Raw genomic sequence first — 24,526 nt, 5'->3', positions numbered from 1 at the left:
GTTTATATCCCAGCACTTTTTTAAATATATATTTGTATAACATTTTTATAAATGGAATCACAGTGTACATGCCGTTTAGTAATATGCTTTTTTTTAATTCAAGTATATTTTAAACATTTCCCCATGTCATGAAATCTTACATAATTATGGCTTTGTGGTTTTTTGGTTTTTGTTTTTAGAGCAAGAGTTCCTTCCCTTCAGATATTTGCTGGAAATCTAAGTGTAAAATAGATAAAGGCTGAGCTGCTCTTGTTGAATGGGAGGAAGGAGAGGCAGGAAGAATGGTGAATTACATGATCTGTAAGGCCCATTCTAGGTCTAAAGATGACTTCTCTGTGTAGGAGAGTTCCGAGTCACCATGACCCTTCACGTGTATTCTTTTTTCCATGATCCTAGCTAAATGGGAAAATAATAACTAACATTTATGGAGCATGTCCTATGGTTCAGGCTTTGTTCTAAGTGCTTTATGTGCATTAACTCATTTAATTCTCATAACAACCTTATAAGGTACGTTCTTATTCTCATTTACAAATAGGACCTGCAGTGGAATGAGATTGGCTTATTTGCCCAAGGTCAGTCGGTTAATGAATGATGGAGTCCAGCTTTGAATTCAGTCCATTTGGCTCCAGAGTTCACCACTATATTACAGCTACCTTTCAAAATAAGTTGAGTCATTTTGCTTTGTACCTATAAAAAGATAGAGAACTTCCTGTGATAATTTTGCCTTTTATGTTTGTCTAGAGCTAGCCAACATGGAAGAGGATCCCAGATCAGCTGGAGTTGCTACCTTTGTGCTTCAAGAAGAATTTGATAGATATTCTGGCTATTGGTGGTGTCCAGAAGCTGAAACAAGTAAGAGCATTCAAAATAATATAGGTCAATTAAAGTATTATGAGATTGAACTACCAATTACTTAACTGAACATATTCTAAATTCTGAATAGTAGACTCTGAAGTGATGAAGATGGGATCCTGCCAGTAGTTATTTACAATATACAGGCTATATCCCACCATAATGAATTCTAATAAAAACAATTTTATTGTGTTTCAGTGCCTTGGTCCTTCAACTCCCCTTGCCAGTTTTTCTTCTAGAAGCTAGTCTTGGTAATGTTGTTGGTGACATTGGTGGCAAAATAAAAAATACCGTACCTTAATGAGTTGCTATAAAAATGTAGGATTGACTACAGAGTCTGCATGAACAGGTGACCAAATTAGTGTATGGATGGACCAGAAAAAAGAGCACAAATCCTCTTTTTCCTGGTGAATTCACAAATATTTTACTGCCTGAGAAACAGCTCTCTAAAGCAGTGGCTTTCAGACTTTTTGACCATGATCCAGTTAACAATTTGCTTTACATTCTAGCCTAATACGTTGTACATATACTGTACACATAAAACTGAAAACAAATTTCGTGAAGCAATCCTTATGTGTAATGCACTCTGATATTGTATATTTTCTGTTTGGTGTATTTTTTAAATGCTAGTTATGACCCATTAATAGATTTCCTGACCTACTAATGGATTGCAGCTAGCATTCGGAACACTTCTCTAAGGGGCCATGAAAAATATTTATTTTTAAGCCATGTCTTAGATTTGGACATTTTAATATGTAAAATGTTTCGCCATAACTGTATTTGTTAGAACAAGATTTTGACTTGAATCAGAGAAACTATTAAAAAAAAAAAGGGGGCTCTATTTAAATAGCATTTATTTTGTTATAGGAAATATTATAAATGTAATTAAATAATTCATTTTTCAACAAGGAATGCTTTTTAAGTTAAGCAAGGACAGAAGTCCTTCACAAGTGTGTTTCCCCTGTTTTAAATATGTATATGTACATAATTTTCTTCAATTTTTGCCCTCCGAAAGGAGTAACCTTTAACCAAAGTGGCTTAGCAGTAATTCACCTTACTACTGCAAAGACTAGTGATATTTTCATACATAAAAGGCAACATATTTTACACATAAATTACTTTTCACTATGGGAAATATGATACTAGGGGGACTGGTCAGTTATGATCACTTTCTGGAATAATTCTTCTAAATTTTCAATATTTAAATTTCTTTTAAGCTCCTAGTGGCAGCAAGATTCTTAGAATTCTTTATGAAGAAAATGATGAATCTGAGGTGGAAATTATTCACGTTACATCTCCTATGTTGGAAACAAGGAGGGCAGATTCATTCCGTTATCCTAAAACAGGTACTGTATTCCATTGACATTTATATTCAGTCGTTTCTGCTTTCCAAACAAGATTCTCTCTGCACTCATCAAAGGTATGGTCAACACTGGTCATTTGCAGCCTTAGTAAGGATGGCTTGTTCATTAAGTGTCACTGAAGTAGATTTTTTAATTACAGGCTGATCTTTTTTAATTATTTTCAAAGATGAGGAAGTACAAAAAACTGATTATTTCAAGGAACGAATAAAAAAGTGTCTTTGCTAGGAAATAAAGATTTTTAAAGGATTATGTTCTTAAATTAGTAATTTTTTTCCCCATTTTGCTCTTTACAGCGTTTCAATTGTAAAGTGATACAGAATTTCTCTTCTTTATTTCATACTGACTATTGATATTTTTCAGGCTCTTTTTTTTGATAGCCATATTAAAAATTATGAATTTGAGGAGCCAGCCCAGTGGCGTAGTAGTTGGGTTCACGCGCTTCGCTTCAGCGGGCCGGGGGTTTGCGGGTTGGGTTGAGATCCTGGGCGCGGACCTGTGCACCGCCTATGAAGCCATTCTGTGGCAGGCATCCCACATATAAAATGGAGAAAGATGGGCACAGATGTTAGCTCAGGGCCAATGTTCCTCAGGAAAAAGAGGAGGATTGGCAACGGATGTTAGCTAAGGGCTAATCTTCCTCTCCAAAAAAAAAAGATATATATATGAATTTGAGATGGAGTTCTAAGATTCTTATGCAATAAAGCCCTGACTCTATACAATATTCCTGACTTAACTAAGGTGTAAAGAGGATTGATCTGGCAAAATTAGTTTGAATAATTTTGGATATTTGTTACTATTCACTTGTGTCTCTTTTTAAAGGCACGGCAAATCCAAAAGTCACTTTTAAGATGTCGGAAATAATGATTGATGCTGAAGGAAGGGTAAGTATAAAATGTTGAGTTGACGTTTTGTGTCAGTTGACTAGTCTAGTCAGTCTAGTAGAGATCTTAGATACACCTTATTTTTTGGACTTGTTGAACTTGCTGAGATATCTGTGGATCATGATTTCAGGCTGACCTGATTTTCTACTTTGAAAACTTTCCACTGGTTCCCGAGATGGGAATGGGGATATGCATATTTACCACTCCTTTCCAATATTTTTTCCTCTTTGCCTTTGTTAATTCTTCAGATCAATATTAAAAGAATAAGGTTATGGACTGGTGGGTTACCTTCTGTGTTGGATATTTGTCTATGGTAGATTAAATATCCCACATTGCTCTTGTACTGCTTCTTTCCATTTGGACAGTCAAATGCTTATAAGCTGAATGCACACAAGATTAATTAGAAAGCAGTCTTCTCTGCTAGATTTATTTTTCAGCAGCTTTATTGAGATATAATTCACATACAATACAATTCGCTTATTCAGAGTTTAAAATGGCTTTTAGTATATTCAGAGATGTGCAACCATCAACACAGTCAATTTTAGAACATTTTCATCACCCCAAAAAGAAATCCCTCATCTCTTAATTGTTACCCCCCCAACCTCCCCATACCCCCAGCCCTGGGCAACCACTGATATACTTTCTGTGTATAGATTTGCCTATTCTGGACATTTTATATAAATGGAATCATACAGTTTCTAGTCTGGTTTGTTTCACTTAGCATCATGTTTTCAGGCTCCATCCATGCTGTGCCGTGTATCAGCACTTCGTTACTTTTTATTGCCTAATAATATTCTATTGTATGGATATACTATATTTTATTTATCCACCCGTCAGTTATATGTGACATTTGGGTTGTTTCCACTTTTTGGCTATTATGAATAATGCTACCATGAATGTGTGTATACAAGTTTTTGTGTGGGCATACATTTTTATTCTCCTGGTTAGATACCTAGGAGTGAAATCATTGGGTCATGTGATAACTCTGTGTTTAACCTTTTGAGGAATTGCTTGTTTTCAAAAGCGGCTGAACTGTTTTATATTCCCACCAACAGTGTATAAGGTTTACAATTTCTCCACATCCTCATCAACACTTGTTATTGTTCATCTTATTTATTATAGACATCCTAGTGGGTTTGAAGTTGTATCTCATTGTGGTTTTGATTTATATTTTCCTGATAGCTAACGATATTGAACATTTTTTCATGTGTGTATTGGCCGTTTGTATATCCTTTTGGAGAACTATCTATTCAGATCCTTTGCCCATTGTTTTTAAGTTTATTTTTTTAATTGTGGCAGCTAGACTTTTAAAGAAAAAAAGTTTGCTTCCTCGAGGCCATTTCACTTACATATTACACAAATAATATTTTAGTCTAAAATATAGGGAACTAGGGACTATTATTTTTCTTAAATGCTAGAGTCTAAAGTAATTAAAACTTGCTTTTACCAGTTATTATCAAGAGTTCTATTAGTATAAACTCATAGGGAAAGACTTTTAGACTGTACTAATTCTTGTGGTTAGAACTTTTTTAGGCATAAAAAACACCAGAATAGATAACCCACAACGTACAGCTGGTTTTGCTATATCCTGTGTGCTTTTTTAAATACCTGAGTCTGAAAAAGTATCATGCTGTTAAAGATAATGATTTAAGTAGACTAGTTAAGCTAGTTATTTATCTAAGTCTTCTATAACTAGATTCCTTTTTTCTTTTTTAATAGATAATAGATGTCATAGATAAAGAACTAATTCAGCCTTTTGAGATTCTCTTTGAAGGAGTTGAATATATTGCCAGAGCTGGATGGACTCCAGAGGGAAAATAGTGCGTATGTTAAATTGTCACTTCTTTACAAATAATTTAGGATCCAGAACTTTAGAAATGTCTATGCTGTTAGGTTTACCTTTCAGTTGGAGCTACCTTCACTTGTAAATTTGCAGTGTAGTTATTTCTGCACAAAGAATTTTTCCTGAACTAAGTGGACTTGTGGATTTGTAATCCTATAAGCATAGGAACATTGCATTTTAATTTTGTCTGTTACTTAGCCAGTCATGGTTTCATAGTGTTATTTGTGGTTAAATTGTATTACTTTAAGGCTCACATGTAAGTGTATTTTTTTTATTGTATAATTTAAGTAGAAATATTTGTAGAGCCTTATATGAAGATGATTACGTATAGTTCCTGTGTCTAATGTAGACAACAGGAGTTTTACAAGGCTGGCATTTGTTGACACTAAAGGGAGAAAACAATTTCAAAGGCCATCTATGGTTTTGGAAATGTAAAGAAAACCACTTTTAAAAACTCTATTCAAGCCTAACTTTTAAAAATAAGTGTAGAGTAAGCTAATACTTTTAATTAGCCATTTGTAAGTGATAATTTAACATATACTAAAGCAATTCTTTCATTGTGATTATAGAAATAACTGATGGGTACTGGTGGGGGGAGAGAGCAGGGGAATGTTTATTTTCTGAGAGCTTGCTTTATTTTTGGTGCTTTTCTTTTATTTGTTTAAATAGTGCTTGGTCCATCCTACTAGATCGCTCCCAAACTCGGCTACAGATAGTCTTGATCTCACCTGAATTATTTATCCCAGTAGAAGATGATGCCATGGAAAGACAGAGACTCATTGAGTCAGTGCCTGACTGTGTGACGCCACTAATTATCTATGAAGAAACAACAGACATCTGGATAAACGTATGCGTGTTTTCCTTTACTTGGTTAAATATTTTCTCAAAATGCTAAAGCAAATGAAGTTTTATAGCAAACTATTTAAATGAATTTTTTAAGTTCAAAGTAACCATGAACGTTATTTGCTTAGTTTGAACATTTCAAATTGGAATGATGGTTCTAGAATGGAATGGTGTGTAGATAGAAAGTAGATGCTATTGAAATTGCATCTCCCTGGCTGCAGATTTGCCCCTGTTCCTGGACACATCAGATACTGAAAACACAGCCTCATCAGTGCCTCTGAGAGGACCCTAAGGATCCTGTCTAGAAAGGACTTTCTCTTTTGAGTTGGCAAACTATACCAAAATATACTAATTTTGGACTGAGTTTTGCATTTTGCAATTTAGTGAAAAAAAGATACAAAATAAATAAAACCAGCTAACTCTCTGACTGGGCATATGCTTCATATCATTCACCTAAATCAGATGAACATCTGTTTTCTCTTCAGCTGTTAGAATAGTTCTCTTTGGAAAAGAAAAGTAAAAAAATTTTTTCCTCCTCATTTCTGTAATAAGATTTATATCATTAAACAAACCTCATGGCATGTTTCAAAGGATTACAGAAATGGTAAGAAAAAGCTTTTGGTCATATATTTTTCTTTTTTCTCTGTTTGGAAACATTTATTTTTCAGTGGATGAAGTCTTTGACTAAAGTAAGATAGATCTGAAAGGCCCAGGCAAAATCTATAATTGTAAATATACCATACCCCCTAGCACTGACAGTTATTTATATTTCAGAATACGTTTATCAAGTAAGTCTTCTTTCTCTAGTTTAATTGAATTGTTGATGTATTTTCATTAATGTGTATAGTAAATTAAGCTATTCATTTTACAGATCCATGACATCTTTCATGTTTTTCCCCAAAGTCATGAAGATGAAATTGAATTTATTTTTGCCTCTGAATGCAAAACAGGTTTCCGTCATTTATATAAAATCACATCCATTTTAAAGGAGAGCAAATATAAACGATCCAGTGGTGGGCTGCCTGCCCCAAGTAAGAAATCCTTTTTTATTTAAAAAAGAAAAAATGTTGGGGGCAGAAGATGGGAGGGGCAGGATAGTTTAATGTCTCTTTTGTGTACTTTATAAGCATTAATACTTGCTTTATTAAACTTAGTACATAAGTTAAACTAAAATATAAATACACGCATGTGTAAAAACATAAGTCAAAGATCTTGATAGGTATATAATAAACTATTAATAGTGGGTAGTCTGGGCCGGCCCCATGGCTTAGCGGTTGGGTGCGCGAGCTCCACTGCTGGCGGCCCGGGTTCGGATCCTGGGCGCGCACAGACGCGCTGCTTCTCCGGCCATGCTGAGGCCGTGTCCCACGTGCAGCAACTGGAGGGATGTGCAGCTATGACATACAACTATCTACTGGGGCTTTGGGGGGAAAAAAGTAAATAAATAAAATCTTTAATAGTGGGTAATCTATGGGTAGTGAGATTACTTATTTTTACTTGCTACTTTTGCCTTGACTAATTTTTAGTTTGTTTAAAGTGAGCCCATATAATTTTTAGATTAAAAAAGCTATTTTTAAAACATTACATAGTTATTAGATATTGTTATATACTAGATTTTTTTATACTGTCTGCATCTACACTGAAGTTAATTTATAGTTAAAGCTCTTGAGATTGATATAATTATGTTGCCCAAAGTGAAATTAAATATTGTATCAGCTGAAGTTAATTTCTCTTTAAAAAGTGATGATTTTCCTTCTGGGAAATGTAATACAGAATGGATGTGTAAGCCTAGAAAAAGTGAAATGGTACATCAAATGCTTCTCCTGTGTTTTTTTAAAATTGAGTTATGGTTTTCTACTTTAATAATATAGAGTTTGTTTTAGAATAGTAGGCACTTTGTGATGTTATGTTATATACTTAACTGCTATTTGTAACTTAACATAGCCATTTTTTAAACATTGTGGTAAAACATGTATAACAAAATTTAGCATTTTAACCATTTTTAAGTATAGAGTTTAGTGGTATTAAGTATATTCATATTGTTATGCAACCATCACCACCATCCCTCTCTCAAACTTTTCATCTTCCAAAACTGAAACTACCCGTTAAATAATACCCAGTTTAGTGGAAAATAAATAATAACTCCTCGTTCCTCCTTCTCGGCGCCTAGCAACCACTCTCTATCTCTGTGAATTTGACTACTCTAGATACCTCATTTAAGTAGAATCATACAGTATTTTGTCCTTTTTTGACTGGCTTATTTCACTTAGCATAATGTCATCAAGGTTCATCCATGTTGTAGCATGTGTCAGAATGTCCTTCCTTTTTAAGGCTGAATAATATTCCATTGTAAGTATCTACCACATTTTGTTTATCCATTCATTTGTCCATGGACACTTGGGTTGCCTCCACCTTTTGGCTATTGTGAATAACGCTGCTATGAACATGGGTGTACAGATATCTATTTGAGACCCTGCTTTTAATTCTTTTGGGTGTATACCCAGAAGTAAAATGCTGGATCATATGGTCATTTTATTTTAAATTTTTTGAGGAACCACCATACTCTTTTCCATAGCAGCTGCACCATTTTACATTCCCATTAGCAGTGCACAAGGGTTCCAGTTTTTCCACATCCTTGCCAACACTTGTTATTTTCTGTTTTTTTTTTTAATAACAACCGTCCTAGTGCGTGTAAAGTGGTATGTCATTGTGGTTTTGATTTGCATTTCCCTGATGACTAGTAACATTGTGCATCTTTTCATTTGCTTATTAGCCATTTGTATATCTTCTTTGGAGAAATGTCTATTCAAATTCTTCTTTGTTTGATTTACATATAGTCTGGTATAAAGTGCTGAATTATAACTATATTTATCTTTAGGTGATTTCAAGTGTCCTGTCAAAGAGGAGATAGCAATTACCAGTGGTGAATGGGAAGTTCTTGGCCGGCATGGATCTAATGTATGTTCTTTTCTACTGATATGTTTGATCAACGTCTGCTGTGTGTATGCAGTACTAAAAATCAGTGCAGCTTCATATGACCCCAGTGTTTTGAAAATACTAAGTTAGGGCCTAAAAGAACGCAAGTTGTTAGAAAGAAAGAATTTTAGTTTAAATTATAAATCTCACCCATTTTATACACCTAGTATTAGATGTGTTCTGGTTACTAAAGGTCACCATTTTCAAATATCTTGTTGCTACTTAATAAGGAAAGGGCTGGTCCATACTTCTTGAGTCTAGCAAAAGTTGTGAGTTAGGATATAGTTTGAAAATTATTTTTAAATCTCTTATAGACTACTCATGTTATTTCTACATTAGAGGTTGCATTTACCACTTCTGAGGTGGTGATTCTCTTTCATTCACTTGTTTTATCTTATTTCACAAATTTAAGGTTTCATCCACCCCCTGCAAGGAGTGATGGACATTTATACAGAGTGTAGATTGATAAGGAAAAGGAGGGAAATCCACCCTCTGTTTCACTCTCAGCATGTGGCTTTCTGTAGCAATTCAATGACTTCTAAATGTTTTCCTTTGGCCTTTCATAATACCTTGTATTTGTTTCAGTTTTCAATTAGGTGGTCAGTTCCATGAGATCTCTAAGAACTCTGTCCTTTATATGTGTGATACATACAGTTAAGTTGATACATGCTACCAGGATTTAGTGAAGGCCTGTGCTTTCCTCCAATTGATTCAGAGATTTATTGAAGGATTATGTATACTGGCTACTATAGAAGTCACTTGTAGTCCCCAAGTGATTAAGGAGAAAGAATGAAGATCCAGATCCCAGGTTTGTTTTTGTTGGTAAAAACTTCAGAATACCACAGGTGACCTTTTTTTTTTGATGTAACATTGGTTTAAACACATAAGTTTCAGGTGTACATCATTATATTTCAATTTCTGTGTAGATTACATCATGTTCACCACCCAAAGGCTGGTTACCATCCATCACCATACACATGTAGACAGGCAACCTTTAAAGGCTAATTTCCACTGAAGGTCTCACATGGCCTTCTGGTTATATATCCAAATATATTTTTTTCTGTTTGGGGACCTTGGATGTTATTGTCACCTGAGAAGAATCTTGTGGAATTCTAAGTTCTGACAACAACAAATTACACTAATGTAAACTTCATGCTGTGTAATGGTTGGATAATACTGAGGGAACCCCCGAAATTGTATTTATACAGATCTGAACCTTATTTGGGCAACCGAAATGTCTTTCTACTACTTGCCATTAAGTACATCAATTTTCTTCTTTGTTTATGTCATGCTTATTTATATGACATGTTTATGTCTCTCTTAACTCTTCTATTTTCCTTCTATCCTTTATTTTTTTTTACGTTACCTTTTCTGCCCTACTTTTTTTTTTTTTTGCTGAGGAAGATTTGCCCTGAGCTAACATCTTTTGGCAATTTTCCTCTTTTTGCATAAGGAAGATTAGCCCTGGGCTAACATCTGTGCCAGTCTTCCTCTATTTTGTATGTGGGTCACCACCACAGCCCAGCTGACAAGTGGTGTAGGTCCACGCCCAGCGTCTGAACCTGCGAACCCAGGCTGCCAAAGTGGAATGCACCAAACTTAACCACTAGGCCACGGGGCTGGCCTCCTCTTACCTACTTTTGCCAGTGACCCTGTTTCCTCCCAAAACTTTCTAATGGCAGTAATTGGGTAAAGCTTTGAGACTTTTAAGCCCATGTGCCCCTTACTGTTGAGGAGTGGTTCTCAAAGCGTAGTACCTGGACCAGCAGCAGAGCATCAGCATCAACTGGGAACTTTTTAGAAATGCAAATTCCTGGGCCCACCCCAGGCCTCCTGAATCAGAAACTTTGGAGGTGGGACCCAGTAATCTGTTTAACAAACCCTTCAGGTGATTGTGATACTTCTGTTGCATAAAGTAGTTTACATGAAACAAAGAAAAAGAACCATTATAGCGGGGGTGGGGGGTGGGGGGGTGAGGAATTAACCAGTTACTTCAATTTTGAAAGGCCTGACACCCAGCTGCGAGGTCAAGAGTAGAACCAGTCCTCAAATCTCTTCTCTATATCTGTGTGTGTGTTTGTTGTTTTATCATCCACATGAGTGAAATCATATGGTATTTGGCTTTTTCCATCTCACGATGTAGTCTGTATAGAAGTCGAAATATAGTGATGTACACCTGAAATTTATATAATGTTATAAACCAGTGTTACCTTAATTGAAAGAAATAATAAAAAAAAAACATTAAAAAAGAGCAGAACCTGTCCTAACCTTTTGCACAGATTAACACATACCTGTGAAGCTTCATGAATGTTTGTTCTGTGGCTTCCTATCACTTGTATCCTCTCTGTATGTCATATAGGCCTGCTTAATCTCAACTGTGTTTATTTCTGTATCCATGTATGCTAAAAGATGTTTAATGATGAAGAAGAAGCTTCTTGGAGAAAATGTGGCATTTAAAAACGCTTGCTTTTAGAAATGTATCTGTGTTTTCTTTGCTGTGTAAAAAAATTTTAATTTTATTAAACATTGAGTAGTCTGGTAGAAGATTTCTAAAAGGGACAATAAAAGCCATTTATTTAGAATCTTACTGTAAATTTGGGAAGAATATTAAGTGAATTCAGCTGTGAGTTTACTTGCAGTTTTTTTGAGTTCTGAATGAAGACTTAAAGGATCTTATCCACACTTATTTATAAACTATACCAGTATTGAAACTGTGATTGAGTTCAATTATTCCCAACCAATAGGTAAAACACTTTTGCAAGTTTGTACAAAAGACCAAAAAAGTACTACCTAAGATAATACGGCACTAACTGAGGAATATACAGGATGCTAAAATTAGACTCTTTTAAGTGTATATGTGGTTGACCTAAGCTGCAGTATAGGTATTTTTTTCCCTGTGTTGTCATTTTAATGAAATAATTCTTGTATTTTAAGAAAAGCACACATTCTGACCATATAGGAAACTCTGTGAAATAGTGTGCAACTCAGGTGTCCTTTTTCCGTCTGGACAGGATCTAGTCTTAGCTATAAGTCATAAACAAAACTGACTCAGGTTTATTAACATTTGCGGCAAAATTTTTAAAAAGAGGCATAAGTCAAAGGGTGACTAAGATGATTCTGGACTAAAATTGGGGATTGATTTATATAAAATTGGGTGTTGAATTACTGGCCTTGCCAAGGTCATGCTAGCACTGATTTTTTTTGTTGTTATTTTGGCAGATCCAGGTTGATGAAGTCAGAAAGCTGGTATATTTTGAAGGCACTAAGGACTCTCCTTTAGAACATCACCTGTACGTGGTCAGTTATGTAAATCCTGGAGAGGTGACAAGGCTGACCGATCGTGGCTATTCCCACTCTTGCTGTATCAGCCAGGTATTAAGTCTGCTTGAAAAGGATTTCCTGTCATATAAAAATCCGTTTGCACATGTAATACTTCGAGTAATGTGAAAATTGGCCTGCAGAAGTCTGATTCTCTTAGGAAAAATTTTAAAAAGCTTTAACTGCAACATTGTGTATGTACATAAATGGTCAGACTCTTATCATACTCCTGCTTTAGCATCAGTGCAGATATAGCAGCAGATAACCTTTTTTACTTTTCCCTAGGGAAAAAGTAATTGTTTTCTTCTTTCTCTAGCATTGTGACTTCTTTATAAGTAAATATAGTAACCAGAAGAATCCACACTGCGTGTCCCTTTACAAGCTGTCAAGTCCTGAAGATGACCCAACTTGCAAAACAAAGGAATTTTGGGCCACCATTTTAGATTCAGCAGGTACTCATTTCCCTGAAGCTCATCTTAAATAGGATTAGTACATTTGCACTAAACCTGTGTCATATGTCCATATTTCCTGGACAGAATCTTCCCATCTCTCACCACTGCCTGTCCCTGAGCTGCTGGGTTCCTGATTGATCCCACCTCTCCTATCAACTACTGAATAAGATGGGTTACCTGCCACTCTAGGCAGGAGCAGATCTGGAAGGCCTTTTTGAAAATAAAGTTAACATAGTCAAGATATCAACTCAGAAATGATTTATTCACACTTTTGGATGATTTTCCAGATAAACAAATGAACTTGAAGATAATGGCCATCTTAATAAAAGAACACTCGTTCAGTATGGGAGTGAGGGTCACTGTGAATTATATAGTTTTTTAAATGCTTGATTTCTTAAACATAAAGAATGGACTAATGTTATGTATTTTTTGATCCACTTTATCCCCAAATCCTTTTTCCTGTTAAATATTTTCACTCATTAATATCTGCTAAGGGATTAAGTGCAAAACCACGGGGTATAAGTATGTTCTAATGTCCACAAGCAGAATTTGTAACATGGTGACGGTCTCTGCTTAGACTGTAACATCATGCAGTATACACAGACATAGGATAGGTCTGTATAGCTTTGGTAAACCAGAGACTGATCATGACTTTCTTCTTTTCTGGGTTCTGGTTAGGCTTATATAATCTCTAGTGATCAGAAATAAATGTATTGAGCCCCTGGCATGGGCAAGTTAAACTGACTACATTAAATTTGTGCTTCCAGTTTCTAGTCAGGTATAAGGCTTAACCATCAGTAAGTTATCCCGAACCAAGCACAAAGTATTTGTATAGTTCCGCACGTAAATACCTCCTAGGTTCCAATATTATTCACAATACTGTGGGTCTGCTTCTGGAATAGATAATTTGATATGTTGGTTAGATTTTCTTTTATTTTTTTGGTGAGGGAGATTGGCCCTGAGCTAACATCTGTTGCCAATCTTCCTCTTTTTGCTTGAGGAAGATTGTGCTTGAGCTAACATCTGTGCCAGTCTTCCTCTATTTTGCATATGGGACGCTGCCACAGCATGGCTTGATGAGCAGTGTGTAGGTTCGCGCCCAGTATCCGAACCCGTGAACCCTGGGCCACCAAAGCAGAGTGTGCAAACTTAACCACTATGCCACCGGGCCAGCCTCTAGATTTTCTTTTTTTTTTTTTTTTTTTTTTGTGAGGAGATCAGCCCTGAGCTAACATCCGCCAATCCTCCTCTTTTTTTTTTGCTGAGGAAGACGGCCCTGGGCTAACATCGGTGCCCATCTTCCTCCACTTTATATGGGACGCCGCCACAGCATGGCCTACCAAGCAGTGCGTCGGTGCGCGCCCGGGATCCGAACCAGCGAACCCCGGGCCGCCGCAGCGAAGTGCGCGCACTTAACCGCTTGCGCCACCGGGCCGGCCCCTAGATTTTCTTTTTTAAAGATAAATGTTCTTGCTTAATTTCTTGCTTATTGTCTGAAAGGGGGATGGTTAGTTATTTGTGTGTAGGGTCGTGGGTTTATGGTATCTTTTCCTTGCTCTCAGATTATAGAGCTCCCGTAAGAACTCCTTTTACAGACTCTGTATATTACCTCCCCGCAGGTCCTCTTCCTGACTATACCCCTCCTGAAATTTTCTCTTTTGAAAGTACTACTGGATTTACATTATATGGGATGCTGTACAAACCTCATGATCTACAACCTGGAAAGAAATACCCCACTGTGTTGTTCATATATGGTGGTCCTCAGGTGGGCATATTTATGTACATATATATATACACATACATATTTTTTTAGGTGAGTTGTGTTTTAAATGTCTAGACAATTGTTTAAGTTAAGATTTGAGCATTGTTGGGCCCCTGCTGTTATTGACTCTGGCTTATGTTCTAATTATCCAATTTAGGAGTTCAGGAAGCTTGGTTTTGTTAGGTGGTTAATTTGTAAATCAGTGTCAATTTCTTAATTTACAATGAGAACTGTAACTGTCATGGGGAATGGAATATTCACGTCAGTAGGTAAATGTGTTGTTTTCTATGTAGAGAAACTTGTTTGGGACATGAAATTAAATAATTAAATGTCTTGGTAAATGAAAAGAGTCTTAATAGATATATATTCAGAAAGCCTTGGTAGCCTAATGAATTCTTCCTCTTCATTCTAAGACTATATCTCTCAAGCAAACTAGAATAGAATCTTTTCTTTTATCAGCTAGTTAAGGCAACTGTTTACTACTACTCAGCCCTGTAAGAAGTTTATGCCTTGATTTTCCTTTTTCTGGATTAAATACTAGCATATGAGTATTAAGTAAATTCTATTGACTATCAGTAAAATATTTTGGGTAGGTGAGTTGGTTAATTGGTAATTTTTAAAAATATTTATTCTTGAGTATATATCTTTTTTTTTTTTTTTCGTGAGGAAGATCAGCCCTGAGCTAACATCTGTCAGTCCTCTTCTTTTTGCTGAGGAAGGCTGGCCCTGGGCTCACATCCGTGCCCATCTTCCTCTACTTTATATGAGAAGCCACCACAGCATGGCTTGACAAGTGGTGTGCTAGTGCACACCCGGGATCCGAACCCTGGGCTGCCGCAGTGGAGTGCATGCACTTAACCGCTACGCCACCAGGCCAGCCCCTTGAGTATATATCTTACATTGAGCCCTTGAAGAAATTAGAGTATAATTACACTGTTTTTATAATGCAACTCTTGGACTCAGTAAATATCCTCTATTCCTAGTTGTTCAGTATCTGGAAATGTATGTAGATGCCAATTCATCCAAAAAATAAAATAAAAGTAAAATAACTACATAAGCCATAAAATCTCAGCAGTGATGGTCATATATCAAGTTAAATCACTATGCCATCAAGTATGTTTTACAAAAAAACAAAACATGATTCGCTTTTATGTTATAGTCATCTACACATAAACCATAAAAGAGTTAAATTAGATGTCTGTTAAAAACTTGAAACCGAGTCTTGGTAAACTCAAAAAAAAGGCTTAATACAAAGAAATTGAAGAGAAAATCACAGGACACTCTCAGAAAATTACAGGGCACTCTCAGACGTTTTGTTATATTGTTTTCATATTAAGGCTAAGAAGGGTGTTTCTTCTTCCCAATGAAGAAATGATATATGAGGGCCGGCCCCGTGGCTTAGCGGTTAAGTGCACGCACTCTGCTACTGTCGGCCCAGGTTCGGATCCTGGGCGCGCTCCGACGCACCGCTTCTCCAGCCGTGCTGAGGCCGCGTCCCACATACAGCAACTAGAAGGATGTGCAACTATGACATACAACTATCTACTGGGGCTTTGGGGGGAAAAAAAAAAGGAGCAGGATTGGCAATAGATGTTAGCTCAGAGCCGGTCTTTCTCAGCAAAAAGAGGAGGATTAGCATGGATGTTAGCTTGGGGCTGATCTTCCTCACAAAAAAAAAAAAAAAAAAAGAAATGAGATATATGAAAAATACACTATAAAACCTAGCTGGTTATCTACATTTTAAGACTAAAGGACTCCTTATATTAGTAATTAAGTTTAAAAAGTCTAAGCTACATTAAAAGATACTCAGTATCACTAGTCATTAGGGAAATGCAAATCAAAACCACAATGAGATACCGTTTGACACCCATTAGGGTAGCTATTATCAAAAAAAAAAAAGGAAAATAACATGTTGGTGAGGATATGGAGAAACTGAAATTCTGATCGATTGCTGATGGGAATATAAAATGGTGCAGCTGCTATGGAAAGCAATATGGCGGTTCTTTAAAAAGTTAAACACAGAATTACAATCTGATCCAGCAATTCCATTTCTGGGTGTATACTCAAAAGAATTAAAAGGAGAAACTGGAACAGATACTTGCACACCAGTGTTCATTGCAGCATTATTTACAATAGCCAAAAGATGGAAGCAACCCAAGTGTCCATTGACAGATGAATGGGTAAACAAAATGTGGTATATAATGGTATGTTATGCAGCCTTAAAAAAAGGAGGAAGTGAGAGCCAGCCCTGATGGCCTAGTGGTTATTAAAGTTCAGCGCGCTCTGCTTCAGTGGCCCAGGTTTGGTTCCCGGGCACGGAACCACACCATTCATCTGTCAGTAGCCATGCTGTGGTGATAGCTCACATAGAAGAACTAGAAGGACTTACAGCTTAACATATACAACTATATACTGGGGCTTCGGGGAGGGGAAAAAAAGAAGATTGGCAACAGATGTTAGCTCAGGGCAAATCTTTCCCACCAAGAAAAAAAAAGGAGGAAATTCTGACACATGCTACAACATGGATGAACCTTGAGGACATTATTTCTAACTTTCTAAGTGAAATAAGCTAGACACAAAAGGACAACTATTATATTATTCCACTTGTATGAGGTATGTAGAATAAGCAAATTCATAGAGACAGAAAGTAGAATAGAGGTTACCAGGGGTAGGGGTAGGGAGTTATTGTTTAATAGATATGGAGTTTCTGTTTAGGATGATAAAAAAGTTCTGGAAATGGAGAGTGGTAATGGTTGTACAACAGTGTAGATGTACTTAATGCCACTGAATTGTACACTTAAAATGGTTGAAATGGTAAATTTTATGTTATAGATATTTTACCATAATAAAGTCTTAGCCAATGCAATTAAAATTATTTAATTATTTGGAGAACTTTATGAATACAGCTATATATTTTTGCACTTATAGAAACAGTTTCTTTCTCAAAATATTCTTTGGAAGCATTCAGATTTGGTGAGGCCTTCAGAGAATGTGGTATTCAGTTTGCAGGGGCATTTCTCCATGAGATTTTGCACGATGGAATGCCTCTTGCACTTTAACCCACTGGGAGATCATTCATCCTCTTGTTTGATGACTCCTTTTGGGTTAGTTATGAAAAAGGCTCCTTAATGCAAGACCAGGTCTTTCTAATAGCACACAATAGCCTTGTGAAATTTGATTAAATCTTATCAGTGGTCCAAACGATATTCTTTCTTGGTGTATATATTCAGGTCAAAGTGGGAATCTATTGAACAGCAACAGTGTCACGATTCATAACAGGGAGTGAATTACTTTGTCACTAAATGCAGCAATGTCTGTAGTTGGACAAAAGTGAAATCCAAGAAAAGCAACAAATATTTCCCATTGAAGTCATCAAGGCTTAGTTCTTTGAACTCTTCATTGATAACAGCTGTGTGTTTAAAAATGTCTATTTAATAAATTCTTATGATGCTCCTTAAGTGCCAGACGCTGTTCTGCAAGTATAAATGCCCAAGAGAGCAGGCTAGGTGATAGCAGGACACAAATTCTGAAAAATTGATACCGAAGGAGATTTTTGAATTCTCAGTACCAAAAGCATTATGTTTAAGTACCTTCTTCCAGAAATAGCAGGCAGAAACACTGGCTCTGAGGGGAGACGTTCATATCAGGCAATTGAGGCCATCTTCTGTGTGTGACAACAGGTAGTTTTCTTTAAATGCTCGTATTTGTGTTCTCCTATGCCTAGTAGTTCTTTCAGTTCCCTCCCTTTTAAAAAAGCACCTTTGCCCATCAAACCCCTCCTCCCAAGGTCAGAAGGGAAAACATCATTCTCCTATCTCTATTTTTCATTCATTTGTTCAGCAAATAGTTATTGAGTTTCTATTATGTACCAGGTACTATTCTAGGCAATGATACCACAGTGAACAAGTCAGACTAATGAGGAAAGAAATAAACAAGTAGACATATAGATGATGTGACTTCATGTAATGGAAGTGCTATGAATAATTGTTGGGAAAGAGGATGGCAAAGTGACTAAAATGGGAGTGCTGATAGGAGGGTCTCTGAGGGTACAGAGGATGAGAAGGAATGAGCCACATTAAAGATCTGAGAGAACATTCAGACAGAGGGAACAGTAAATGTCAAGGTGCTGGGGCTAAAATCAACTTGATGTAGTTGATAATATGGTTAGAGTACAGTGCGCAAGGGAGAAATGGTATGAAATGAGATCAGACAAATAGCCAAGAACCAGGTAATGTAGGGTCTCAAAGGCAATGGTAAGGAATATAGATCTTATTCTGCTCTAAACTCCATACCATTGGAGGGAGCTAAGCTATAAAGTCATATCTGATTTATATTTTTAAAACATCACTCTGCTACCATGTAAAAAGACTATAGAAGAATGAGAATAGAAGCAGGAAGACCAGATTAGCGGTTGTTACAGTGGTACTAAACGTCCAAAAGTTCAAAAAGAAAAGATTCTCCATGCCGCTGCCCCCCACCCCCACCCATCTAGCCCAATAAATGCTCGTAGATACTTATTGAGTGAAGATGGTATTGATAGTTACTTAACTCCTGGCTGACTTGGTTTTCCAGTTGGTTTCAGCCAGAGAAAACTTCCTTCTCATTTTTACCAGAACCTTTTTTTGTTGTTTAATATCTGTCTTAGTGTCCACCAAACCTTGAACTTCTGTGACTTTCTGTCCACTAATTAAAGTCCTCTTTTTACTAGATAGTTTATTTCTGGTGAGGCACTAAACTGCATTTAATTTCTCAGTCATTTTGAAGTATAGTTTCTAGGGCAATAAAGTGTTTTAAGAATTATCCTACCTTTTGCACTGATTTGTGTAACAGGAAAAAGGAAGCTGGACTGGTCACAGTGTTTCATTAAAATACTAAATTTTCCTGCTATTGGTCAGAGACAATCCCAGAAAAGATGAGTAGAGAGGAAAAATTATCTTATTTATCTTTGTCTCCATCATTTGAATGACATAATTCAGGATAGAAGTAATCATTTTAGTAACTTTTTCTATGGGGTAGGTTAAATCTCTTGTCTTATATGTAATTAATATCTAGGTTATAGTTTTGAAGTCTCTAGTTGCTCAGTAATTGCCCTGAACCTTGATTGTGAAGTTAGGAAAGAAAAGAAGCAACATAAACATGAAAAGATTTAAGTTAATTTGAAAATAAATCAGGTAGAGAGAAAATGGGGAGTTGCTAATCGATGGACATAAAGTCTCAATTATGAAAGATGAATAAGTTCTAGAGATCTGCTGTACAACATTATCCTATAATTAATGATACTGTATTGTACACAATTTTGTTAAGAGAGTAGATCTCATGTTAAGTGTTCTTGCCACAAGAAAATAAAGTTTCAAAGACAAAATAACATAAAAATTTATGCTTTCTGCTTTTCGCAGTGTCCTGCCTCTCTTGTGCATTTGTATGCTACCATATAATAAATTTCACTGAAGTTGTATTTCTTCCTCAGGTGCAGTTGGTGAATAATCGATTTAAAGGAGTCAAGTATTTCCGCTTGAATACCCTAGCCTCTCTGGGTTATGTGGTTGTAGTGATAGACAACAGGGGATCCTGTCACCGAGGGCTTAAATTTGAAGGCGCCTTTAAATATAAAATGGTGTGTGAGCATACAAACATTTTTCTTTTAAAGACATGTACATTTTCTGGTGCATTGTTTGGTGTGAAATCCCAGAGAGAGAGTTGGGAGAAAGGGCTGTGAGTGTGTGTGTGTGTGTGTGTATGTGTGCGTGTGCATGTGTGTTAGAGTTTGGGGGTGGGAGGTAAGATGCAACTTGATATTCACTAGGCTAGCTCATGTCTACCTGTATATAACTTTGGGGAGCAAGATAGAACCACTTTTACATAGAAATACCCTCTCTTTCTGTTTTGTATGTCCAGTTTAGCCAGAAGGCAGCACCATTTAGTTTTCAGCATCCTGTACACTATTGAGAGGAATACTTGAGATTTGTTCTGTCCTCTGTGAAGAGAGAAACCAACTGGTTAGTGCCTTCCTTGTGACAAGCCTCTTTCTCTCTACAGGAAGCTTTAAATGCTACCTTTTAGAGATGCCCCATGTCCTTTCTGCTGCTTTGGGAAATGATGAGAATCCGATGTTCCTTTTCCACAGTAAGGCAGTTACTGTGTTTGCCAGTGTATTGGACATGCTGAGTAAGACATGGGGATTTTCTCCCACAGCCAGTTCTTTGACCTTATGTTGTATTCTCATGTAAGTTTTTTTGTTTTTATTTTTGTTTTTGGCTCAGTGAAGTGAAATTGTGTGCACTGGCAGGCCTAGTAATACAGACAGGGTGGTGGTGGTAGGAATTAGGACTTAATAGGACTTGAAAGAAACAGTATATTCAGTTCCTAGAGGAAGCTGATGGGGAAATAGGAGGATAAGGCCTCAAGAGTGATTCCATCTGCTTTACTACGTTAACTTTTAAAAAGGAGAGGTAAAATTAGTCAACCACTTAAGGGGACTAATTTTTTATCCTTGGGTATAGGAAGGCTTGTTACAAGGAAGATGCTGACCTCTTAGCAGACAACAGAACAAATGGAAATGGGAAGTACCCATATAGCAAGGAACAGTTTGGGTGGCAATAGGAAAGAACTTTATGACTAAGGGGTAACTAAACTCTAGGACAGGCTAGCAACAGAAGCTATCGGACCCTATGTAAATAGAGTTAAATTTTTGGGGGGCAACAGAATCTCAATTGATAATGAATTCTAATCTAAAGAAAACTACAGGTATTTTTAGTAAAAACATTTGTCAGCTTTAAAAGCACTCTTATAATGAGTGTTTTATTCATCAGAATCAGTGAAATGTTCTTCCTTTTTTGACAGGGTCAAATAGAAATTGACGATCAGGTGGAAGGACTCCAATATCTAGCTTCTCGATATGATTTCATTGACTTAGAGCGTGTGGGCATCCATGGCTGGTCCTATGGAGGATACCTCTCTCTGATGGCATTAATGCAGAGGTCAGATATCTTCAGGGTATGTGAATTTCCTATTGTACTCCTTTTTGCAATAAGGATAGAATTTTCTCTAAATTGAGGATATGTGAAAATACTGATTTTCTGAAGGTTTATAGAATTGACAGTATTATGGAATGTTAGGGTTTGTGTGTTCAATAGCCATGTGAGATAATAGATATTTCTTGTCGACTTGTGATATCCATGTGAGATATATATTTACATATCTATATCTCTATATATCTGTATATATAAAAAACACATCAACTTGATGACCAGTTATTGGCTATTTATAGACATATGCAAAAGATTATGGGAGATAGTCATGATTAGTAAAACATACACACATACGTATTGGGTTGTAATTACTTGTTTAATTGTTGAACTACAAGCTCCAAAGGCAGAGACCTGTCTGCCGTGTAAATCACTATATCCTCAGCAGTCAGGTAGGTCCTAAGTAAATCTGTATTGAATGAATAAATTTTAAGTATATAAATTATGGTAACAATTCTATAAACAACTTATTAGAAAAATAGGCTAGAAGAAAAAATATAAAGATGCTAACAATTTTTACGGAAGTGGGAATGATGAGTAGTGTTTTTCTTTTTTTAATAGTTCAATAACATTTTATTTTACAGTGAAAAATATTTATTTTTAAGAATAAAGATGATAGGGCTTTTGTTCTTGTATGTATATTCAGATAATCTTTATTTATAATAACCACAAAATGATCTCTGAAAACTGCCATAATTTTCCCAGGCTTGCAGCTGTCGAGAAAGTAATTAGAATATTTAAATATAAAACTGTGTGTGGGAACCTTAAAATGAGGCAAATGTTTAGTGCTTAAATGTGTTTCATTCATTGTTTTAAATTCTGTACTACCAACAGAGGCTAAAAGAAAATGACTGGTTTTCCTATACAAAGCTGACGCTTCTCACACATTTTTTTCCCAGTAGCAGGAATGAGTTTACACTGAGGCATTCATATAGTCTAGTTCAGTCAACCCTTTTAACAAAGGGGCCCATGTTTATATTTCAACTAGCCCAGGTTATAAGTTTGGTATGTGGCATGCCTGTGGAACATGAAGCTAACTGACTCACAAAGTATCAAATTCTTGACCTTGGCACTCCACTTTGATTCTCTGAGTTGCCTGAGACCATGTATGCCCCAGTCCTGGGGCTAAAGCCTAAGGATAATTTTAGTCTGTAAATTTGCAGTTACAAATTCTGTTTGCTAGCCGTTCTTTTCTGGACCACCCTTGACTGTCACTGTTGTCTTATGTAGGTTGCGATTGCTGGGGCCCCAGTCACTCTGTGGATCTTCTACGACACAGGCTACACAGAACGTTATATGGGTCACCCTGACCAGAATGAACAGGGCTATTACTTAGGATCTGTGGCCATGCAAGCAGAAAAGTTTCCCTCTGAGTAAGTTCAAGCTTTAAAATTAAGATTATAAATTTAAAATTGTATTTTTAAAAATTGTCTTTAATAATCATGAAAACTACAAATACTGCAAAACCAAGTCTAATATTTTATAGACTACTAGAATAGCATGGCTGTTTCTCAAAGCTGAATTACCAGCCAGTTCATATAATTTGATCTTTTTACAAGTTGTATTTGAAGCAATTGCTTGTGCTGAAAGAAGTTTAAATATACAGCTGTTTCAAGGTGGAAAAATTCTATTTCTGGTTAAATACATTTTACAAATAATGTTTATGATTTTTCTTTTTCTAGGGACATGCAGTAATTATTGATGTGTGCTAATATCTTAATAGGAAATTGAGCACCTGATCTTTTTATTTTTTTTAAATCTTTCATTATGTGTAGCAACGGTTAATATATTACAACTTTAATATTGAAAATGTTGAATCCTTATTCTAACATTACAGTATAAGGAAGTTAATACAGTTAATTGTGATTAGTTTAAAGGCATTATGTGGTTTTCCCAAATACTCTATTTTGCCTAATCCTCTGATATTTCCATTTCTCCAGACCAAATCGTTTACTGCTCTTACATGGGTTCTTGGATGAGAATGTTCATTTTGCACACACCAGTATATTACTGAGTTTTTTAGTGAGGGCTGGAAAGCCATATGATTTACAGGTGAGTGCTACATTTGCTGATTAAATTAAGTAGTGATTAGGGATTGATTACTTTGAAATATAGTAAACTATGGAGTATGGCTGAATTTTCAGCTATGGCCGCTCTGCTTAAGAGAACTGAAGTAGTCGACATAGTAGTGCCTCTAGTTGGACAAAAATTAAGATTCTGTTGAAGTCAGGCTGAAAACTGGCCTATCGGATTACATGACTTGTGTATCTGTATCTGCTTTCAGTGTGTAATCATGGAAAAGATGACAGGAGTCCATTCACTATCCTCCTTTGCTTTTCTTCTTCCCCATGGAAGGGTGAGGAAATGCTACCTGATTTCGTTGTTATAAGAGGATTTTTAGGACCTGATGACACCGTCTTTTAATTTTACTTTATATTGACATTGGAGGAGAAACCAGCAAGTTACCCACCTTCATTGCTCCATTACTCAAAAGGTTTTGAGAGAAACTGTTTCTCCTTTCTTACTCCTATCTACTCCTTATACAGCTTATGTGCTCATAAGAAATGAAAAATATTACTTTTTCCTTTTTTATGTTTCCGTTGACATTTATGTAGGTAAAGTATGAAATATTTGTCTTTAGCGGCAGTTTTCAAGTATTTTGGTCTCAGGACCCCCTTACGTACCAAAGACTTTTGTTTGTATGAGTTATGTCTATCAATATTTCTCATATAAGATATTAAAATTAAGAAAATTTTTAAATATTTATTTATTTAAAAAAAACAATAATAAACTATTACATGTTAACACAAATGGGGGGGAAAAACTCTTCCAAAACAGCAACAAAAAATTACTGAGAAAAGTAGCTTTGTTTTATACATATTTTTATAAATCCCTTTAACGTCTGGCTTAGCAAGGAAGACACCTGGATTCTCATATCTACTTCCACATGCAGTCTGTGGTGAAATGTTGTTTTGGCTAAAGTATATGAAGAAAATTTGGCCTCACAGAATATGTAGTTAAGAAATGGAAGTAATATTTTAGCCTTTTCAGATGACTGTGGATATTCTTCTTTGATACTGCACCAAAACTGGGCAAATGGTAGTTTTTTTAAAGGTTAGTTTTAGCGTAGAATCTGAAGCCAAATCTATAAGCTTGTCATACTCTGTTACATTAAAATCTGTTGGATCTTGTACTTCAAATGGATCTTTT

The 24,526-nt window shown here is 36.1% G+C and overlaps 1 protein-coding gene across 7 annotated transcripts in view; it reads left to right on the top strand.

The window, feature by feature from the left end:
• The window catches only part of DPP8 (dipeptidyl peptidase 8), a 58,533-nt gene that overhangs the window by 28,485 nt on the left and 5,522 nt on the right, over positions 1–24,526 (top strand). For 5 of the 7 annotated variants that reach the window (XM_058541859.1, XM_058541858.1, XM_058541857.1 and 2 more), the window contains 15 exons: positions 742–852; positions 2,070–2,198; positions 3,036–3,097; positions 4,817–4,917; positions 5,610–5,787; positions 6,655–6,814; positions 8,662–8,741; positions 11,979–12,131; positions 12,394–12,529; positions 14,149–14,294; positions 19,759–19,905; positions 21,132–21,284; positions 22,547–22,689; positions 23,257–23,368; positions 23,601–23,672. In XM_058541859.1, the coding sequence (XP_058397842.1) occupies positions 742–852; positions 2,070–2,198; positions 3,036–3,097; positions 4,817–4,917; positions 5,610–5,787; positions 6,655–6,814; positions 8,662–8,741; positions 11,979–12,131; positions 12,394–12,529; positions 14,149–14,294; positions 19,759–19,905; positions 21,132–21,284; positions 22,547–22,689; positions 23,257–23,368; positions 23,601–23,672 (1,883 nt within the window). Of the gene's footprint in view, positions 1–741; positions 853–2,069; positions 2,199–3,035; positions 3,098–4,816; positions 4,918–5,609; positions 5,788–6,654; positions 6,815–8,661; positions 8,742–11,978; positions 12,132–12,393; positions 12,530–14,148; positions 14,295–19,758; positions 19,906–20,186; positions 20,296–21,131; positions 21,285–22,546; positions 22,690–23,256; positions 23,369–23,600; positions 23,673–24,526 lie in introns of those variants that run through there. The other 2 variants (XM_058541862.1, XM_058541864.1) reach the window with 2 other exon arrangements.

Source organism: Diceros bicornis, chromosome 5 (assembly GCF_020826845.1).
Source record: "Diceros bicornis minor isolate mBicDic1 chromosome 5, mDicBic1.mat.cur, whole genome shotgun sequence".
Lineage (NCBI taxonomy): Eukaryota > Metazoa > Chordata > Mammalia > Perissodactyla > Rhinocerotidae > Diceros > Diceros bicornis.
This window is presented reverse-complemented; position numbering and strand designations above follow the sequence as displayed.